Source organism: Anoplopoma fimbria, chromosome 9 (genome assembly GCF_027596085.1).
Source record: "Anoplopoma fimbria isolate UVic2021 breed Golden Eagle Sablefish chromosome 9, Afim_UVic_2022, whole genome shotgun sequence".
Taxonomy (NCBI): Eukaryota; Metazoa; Chordata; class Actinopteri; order Perciformes; family Anoplopomatidae; genus Anoplopoma; species Anoplopoma fimbria.
The window spans coordinates 27,097,102-27,104,655 of record NC_072457.1 but is presented as its reverse complement, the minus strand read 5'-3'; the positions used below and the strand labels follow the sequence as shown (position 1 = coordinate 27,104,655).

Sequence of the window (7,554 nt, the reverse complement as noted above, 5' to 3'; positions counted from 1 at the left end):
GCATATTAATCAACAGTGAAAACCAGCCTTCTTTTAAAGATACATAGCTGCAAAGTTTCAAATTGATGTCCTCAGGTGAATTCAACAACAGCGTCATCTGATGAAACTCTGCCCTGCCCTGCCATCAATGTCGGTTTATTTTAAAACAGGTCAGGGTGGTGAGAATTTTTTCATGTTGAGTAAACATGACTCAGACTGTTTTATCTTCTGGTTTGAGTGTGGGTGTGTAAGTGTGTTTGAACACTGGAATGGTGAGATATGGCCTCTGTAATGATTGAAAGAGGCAGGTTTCATTGAAGACTAAACTGAAACATATATAGAATATTATCTAAGTGCAATAAGCTCTGATTCTATAGTCAGATCAGATAAGCTCTCTTCTCTGCACCCACATACTAAATGTCTATCTGTGCTGATCAGTCACACATGGTCTGAATGAATACTGTCAGTAATACAAACATAACCTGCTTACACCTCACCTCCTATATTTAACCTACAGTCCTCCCTGGCAGTGGCTGCCCAGAAGACTGATGCAACTGGGCGGGGCTGACCACAAACCCCGCCCACATGCTGTGATCTCGCTCCTCATTGGCCAGGAGCTCTGCGTGTGTCTGTCGTGATTGGCCGGTGTCGCTGTCTGTCACAGTGATGGCGCACATGGGGAGTTGAGTAAAGAGGAAGCCACGTTGACACACAAAGTATTGTGTTTTCTGTTTATTCTCACGGCTGCACTGAACCGTCACGTCGTCAAGGGACACCTGGCGACCCGGGAACCTCCGCAGGAACGTTTAGAGACAGGTAAACTATCTGACATTTATGAATGGGCTGTTTTTATCAATCAGTTCTGTTAGTGAAACGGAGCTAACGGAGCTAGGACATGCTATCATCGTCCATCAGCATGAACTGGAGAGCTAATGTTAGCACTGGATGCATTAACATTAACATTAAACATGAACATTAAACATTAAACATTAACATTAACATTAAACATTGTTTAAAATGGGAACTCAACAGTTTACACTTTTATTAACCAGCAAACTCAGCTGCAAATCAAAGAGTAAGGCTTCATCAAGACATCAACAAGAAGATGTCATCAGATTACACTTTATGTAGTTTAAATAATAAAGTACTACATCTGTGGGCTCAGAAAGTGTGTTTTATGCACATCAGCTTTCTTAGAAGGTAGAGTAGTTTACAGTCACAGTTGTCAGTGCTCACTGGTGTTTCATCACCCACTGTCTGGACCAGCTCCAGGATGTTTCTCTCTCCTCTGCCTGGGCTTTGCAATGGGTTCAAAACTGGATCCACAGTGAGATGGAAGTAACAATTTTAAAATGCATGATGGTATATAATGGTGTTTTGGTGCGTTGAAATGCATGATGGTCAGTGGTTTCTTTTTTTTCTTTTTTTACAGGTCAAAGACGCCACATCATCTGACAGGATGAGTGTTGGGTTCATTGGAGCGGGCCAGCTGGCTCACGCACTGGTGAAAGGGTTCACGGCTGCAGGTGAGGCCCCTTCTTTATTGTGCAATACTTACCTTGTACTGAATCTAAAAATACCCATGTCAAATGATGTTTGAACTGACTTTGGGTTAGATAAGAAAAAAACTGCAGTCACAGCTACACAGATTATATAATCCACCATTTTCACAAACAAAATGACCTGCAGAGTTGCACAACTAGATTCATGACTATGTTTGCAGAGCTATGCACAAATCGTGTATACGGTCTAAGTATTGTAATTTATTAAATGTTAATAAGTTCTTGAAGTCCATTCTTGCATTTCTTTTGTTATACGTATTAACTTTAGAGGACACTTTATCTGTTTCCTGCCACTTTAGACTTTTTAGTTTCTTGTGCTGATGTACCTTGTGAGTTCTACCTCTGGGGATTAGCAATGTCTTATTTTACAGTTGTCATTTCACATCTCACTGTACATTCTCTTAGCTCACTCTCCACTTCCTCATGTCTCCCTTTCCCAGGTGTGATTGCTACAAATAGGATCACTGCCAGCTCCCCAGACTCAGACCTGCCCACAGTGTCAGGGCTGAGGGTGAGGAGACATTTATTTTCTTTGGTGTGTGGTGTCAGGAAATGGGAGTTGAAATGGAAACATTGGTCCGAGTGTGGGCTTGTCCAAGGGCTTATAATGTGTGCATGTTGCTGTAATAACACCTGTTTGACTTCCCTTTCTTTCTTCCCCAAAACCTCTTAACAGTCCCTCTCTCTATTCACCAACGCTGTTTTCATTTTCTTCTCCTGCAGAAAATGGGGGTGAACATGACAACTAGCAACAAAGAGGCGGTCAATAAGAGTGATGTGCTCTTCCTGGCCGTGAAACCCCACATCATCCCTTTTGTTCTGGATGAGATTGGGCCAGACATCGAGGACCGTCACCTCATAGTCTCCTGTGCAGCCGGCGTCACCATCAGCTCCATAGAGAAGGTCCGACTCTGTTACTATCTCTCTCTTGCAATGTAAAGCCTCGGTTATACTCCCAAACAGAGGCATATATGGATGACTGCGGACACCACAGACATGTAGTAGTTCTGTTCATACGGTCTGCCGGTACCCAGACATCCGCACAGAGCCTATGTGTACACCCTCTGATGAGGAATCTATGTCACAGAGGCCCTCGCCAACATGTGAGGTATAACTTCGGCTTAATCCAGATTTATTGATCTGCCGATGTTTCACAAGCTCTGGCTTTGTGCACTGTGTAAAAATATTCAAACCTGTTTTATATCAAGCCAAACATCGACCAGACCAGTATACCAAAATGATATCTTCTGCCCCCGTAAACCTCTACGTCATGTTGCTGCCCTCGGCTTGGCATTATATTGCCCACGGCCTCTCGCACTCTTGTGGTCGTAGTATGTTTATAAACAAATATCATATTACCTTATGTTGGTGCCGTGAAGCACTTGGCACAAGTTGCTGATGGAGGCTCCTTTTTAATCTGCCGAACGTGTCATAATGAAAAATGCGGGTTCAGCCAGTTTACATGAAGGCAAACTGGTTTAAGCTTGTACACTGGAAAGGAACCGTGTTGTGTCGAATACTGTTTCCCTGTCTGTGTGTATTCCTCCCTATCTCAAATTAAGTTTCATCAAGCTGTTTGGCCATGCTTCCAAACAAGTTAAAAGCACATTGTTTTACATCCTGCCTCCTCCTCACACCTATCCTGTGTTTCCATTTACAGAAGCTGCTTCAGTACCGTCCATTTCCTAAAGTCATGAGGTGTATGACAAACACCCCAGTGGTGGTGAGAGAGGGAGCTACAGTGTACGCTACTGGGACACATGCTCAGGTAAAGTGTATTATAGATACAAGAGTCATATATGTTTTTAGGATGTCAGTTTTTTTAACCCCATCAGAGATAAAAGTATCAGAAAGCTGCACAAAAAAATTTGAACTAGACCATTTGCTTTGACAGATTCTTCCGCATTATTACCATAATGTTGTCCTCCTTCTTTTAGGTGGAGGACGGCAAGTTGCTGGAGCAGCTGATGGCCAGTGTAGGTTTCTGTACGGAGGTGGAGGAGGACCTCATTGATGCTGTGACTGGGCTGAGTGGCAGTGGACCGGCCTACGTAAGTAACTTCAGTGCTGTGCGTTTGTCAGAAAGGGGTGTATGAGAGAAGTGATGCATTTATTCAGAATCAGAGTCGAAGGTGGCCATCACTTTGTGTGTAATCCTTTACCCTAAAATAGACTAGGTTTTATCACAATATGTTTTTCTTTAATGTCTCCTTCAGAAAACGTACAACTTAGCCCAGCTGTGTTAATGGCTTGTATTGCCTTTATTAATTGCCTCATAGTGCTGATGAAAAATGTCTACTTAGCAGGCAAAAGTGTGAAGTAGTTGATGAAATTAAGAATAATTGTGTCTGTGGGTTTTATCTGCTGTCTGTTTAGAGCTTGAGCTTGAAACAGGTATTTTTAAGTTTTAGGCATTAAAGTGTCTAAACACATTTTTGCCCATCCTGTGAGGAGCTAGTAGCTCTGAATTATTAGATGTCAGTGTTAAAGAGTTTTTGTTCTAACTCATACGATGCAGACTGGACCATAGGCTTAATAATAAGAAAGAAGCAAAGAAAGCTGGAGGAACCACTAATCTGTTGAATCAAATAGTTAATTTAAATGATGTATCTACATTTGTTAAAGATGTGATGGCATTGCTGGCTACAGGGGAAAGAAATTTACAATTCTTTGTGTTTGTGTGTTTATAACAGGCGTTCACAGCCCTGGATGCTCTTGCAGACGGAGGAGTGAAGATGGGTCTGCCCAGAAGACTGGCTCTCAGACTTGGAGCTCAGGCCATATTGGTCAGTTCTGTTTTGTGTGTTTCTCTTTTTTCGCTTTGCCTATTCTCAATGTAAAGTCTCATTGATCTAGTATGTGTATTTTGAGGCAGAAAACACATGAGGATTGAGTTGCTGCTTTTAATGCACCAAAGGTTTTTGATGTTTTAAAACTGCTGACGTCACTCACTTAAAATTATGAAACTCTGGAAATATTAAACCATGTGTGGTTTTCTGACTTACCAAAAAGAAAGAATACGTTTTCCGCATCCAGCTGTTCTTCTGCAGGGTCAACACAGGTGATTGGTAAAAGTCTTGGTAAAAGTCTTTTCAGATGTTAGACAGTAAATACTCTTGGTCTGAGTGTCTCCTTTTGTTTGCACATTTGTCTGCAGGAAACACTCACCAAAGGCGCTAGTTGCATAGTCATGCTTGCCTATTGTTAGCCAACAAGCTGTTGCAAAAACCTTTTACAAAACAAACCTTTGGCTGTCTGAACATCACACTAGATTTTTATTTCTTGGAAGAGCTTTATTTTTCGACACTACCATGCATGTGTGCGCCACTCACCCTTCAACAAAAGGGTTTCTGTTGCCGAGGATGCACCATGTATCCCCCCTCCACGGTTATATACAAGTAAACAATACAGTGTCCTTTATATAACCCCTCGCCTCGTTCCACTTGTTAAGTTCTTTGTCATGTTCCTGTGTGTCTTCAGGGAGCTGCTAAGATGCTGCTGGACTCGGATCAGCACCCCGGCCAGCTGAAGGACAACGTGTGCTCGCCAGGGGGCGCCACCATCCACGCCCTGCACGTCATGGAGAGCGGCGGCTTCCGCAGCCTCCTGATCAATGCAGTGGAGGCGTCGTGCATCAGGACACGGTGAGACAGTCACACCTGCAAACTTAAACAAGACCAGGTTTCTCAGTTTTCTCTTTTGCTGTTCTTGGGTCCCAAAATGACCCAACAATTTGTTTTGTCAAGGTTTTGTGGGTTATTTTCATTTCTTATTATTCTGCTTAATATGTTTTTTTTCAATTGATTACTCTATAAAATGTCAAAATCATGACAATTGTCCTTCACTAATTTCTAGAGCCAAAGAAAAGTATTAATTTATTTTACATGAATAAATGTTGACAATATTCTTAAAACCATCTTGAGGTGAATGTTTTTTTGTCATTCTACTTTCAAGACCATCAACACCTGTTACAAAGGGACTAATAGAAAGTATTATTTATTACAAAAACAGATAGGAGTATTTCAGCAATGCACTCTCCTCTTGACCCTGTTGGTATGGCAAGTGAGCCAACATGGGTTCCTCACTCCAGCATTGAGATACTCTGATATCATAACATACAACTTAAAACTCTGTAGCTGTCTTCATGCATTATAGTTGAAGCACTGATGGAAATGCACACGCACACGCACGCACGCACACACACACGCACACACACACACACCTACATTTGTGCTGTGTATCTAAACACTAGCCTTTCTCCTCCTCTCACAGGGAGCTGCAGTATCTGGCAGACCAGGAGCGAATCTCCCCAGCAGCCATTAAGAAGACGACACTGGACAAGGTGCTCCAGCAGCCCGGAGTCACAGTCAGCGGAGTGGCTAATGGGAACGGCAAATCGGGGCTCAGCCTGTTTAACAATCGTGGTCCAAATATCAAGAAGAAGAACTGAGTACACACACACACACACACACACACACACACACACACACACACACACACACACACACACACACACACACACCCCAAGCAAGCAAGCCTATACAGCTGATCTGGTCAAAAATAACATGGTAATCATGTTACATTAATGGCAAATTATTTATTCATATTCAAATTACATGCGGACATTGGACCTGCTGGTGTCACAGCCACATTACACACAAGCACAGGTGCATTCTGGGTGCGTTGCCGACAGTTACAGCCTTATGTTGGGATGGAGCATTACTGTCTACACACAAACCCGTGCACACTGACAAATCCAGATACACACTGAAGAGCAAAAGTGCATTTACAATCTGTTAGCTGTCTGTGTTTGGGTTTAAGACTATCCAGGGCTGTTACACAGTAATGACCCGGTGGGCCATCATGGCATCCTGGTTTACACCAGGCAACAGATGGCTGCTGGGAGACCATCAAGCTCTTAATGATTGTCTATAATGTCTTCATTTTAAAAACAGAATTAAGCCACAATGTAAATCACCCTGTACACCTCTTTTGTCTGTGCTAGTACTTATATGTTGTTAAACCAACAGTATTATACAACAACTGTTAACAAAGACTGAATATGGATTTGACAAAGAATTGTTACAGCTTTATGTTTGGTTTTGATTGTCGTATACGAACACTGTGGGCTTCATGAATAATATTCCTTCCCTGCAGTGTTACAATGGTTTTTTTTTTTAGCACATTGAGAACATTGTGCCTTTGACCATTGGACACGCTAAATATTTCTTCTCCCATATTAAGTTCATTCCAAGCATTAAAACTACGGATGCACCGATCCGACTTTTCCTGTCCCGACAGCCAAACCTTAGCTTTGGGTATTGACTGATGCAGAGTACCGATCAGATATCAATATAGTGTTTTAATTAATGAGCTGTTTGCCTCATTGTGTGGAAGTAACTGGGATCATTATTTTATGTGTAAATCAACATCAGGCTAGACTTAAACCTGCTTTCTTAACTTTATAAAACAAAATGTAACAAATAAATACGAAGATATAAATGTACTGAAATGTTATTTATCAATATATTGGTATCCAATACCACATTGACTCAACGTCACCGATACCTGATCCAGCTATTTCAGTCAGTATCAGACAAGTATCTGATATATCGCTGCATCTCTATTTAGTTTTCCTTTGTTCATTTCCTGTTTGTTAAGGACATATTGGGTCTTAAACCCCAAATCTTAACTTGTTATCTTGAACCTCCTAATGTTTTATAATAGAAACCCACTTTGTACATTTTCTCTCATTAAGGAGTGGGAAGTTATTACCTGAAAGTTCTACAAGACATTCGTCTACACAGAGAAACAAGATAATATGAAGATGTATCCATATAGAATAGGATGTATCAGCATTACGTCAATCCGTCCTAACTGTGTATTTTGTAATGTTCCTTATATTTTTATCCCCATAATGTTACATGTTATGTACAGTTTTTTTGGGGGTAATATCAACCATTGAGTTGGTTTACCAGTCAAAAAGTAAATATTAAACAAGCAGATTCATATA

General features: G+C 41.4%; 1 protein-coding gene across 1 annotated transcript; it reads left to right on the top strand.

The window, feature by feature from the left end:
• The first annotated feature begins 655 nt into the window (after window positions 1–655).
• pycr1b (pyrroline-5-carboxylate reductase 1b) lies at window positions 656–7,554 on the top strand. The gene is made up of 9 exons (XM_054604172.1): window positions 656–795; window positions 1,412–1,505; window positions 1,982–2,052; window positions 2,265–2,444; window positions 3,202–3,309; window positions 3,479–3,592; window positions 4,235–4,327; window positions 5,022–5,185; window positions 5,814–7,554. Exons 2-9 carry the CDS (start codon window positions 1,439–1,441, stop codon window positions 5,989–5,991), a joined length of 975 nt encoding a protein of 324 aa, XP_054460147.1. The 5' UTR covers window positions 656–795; window positions 1,412–1,438; the 3' UTR covers window positions 5,992–7,554.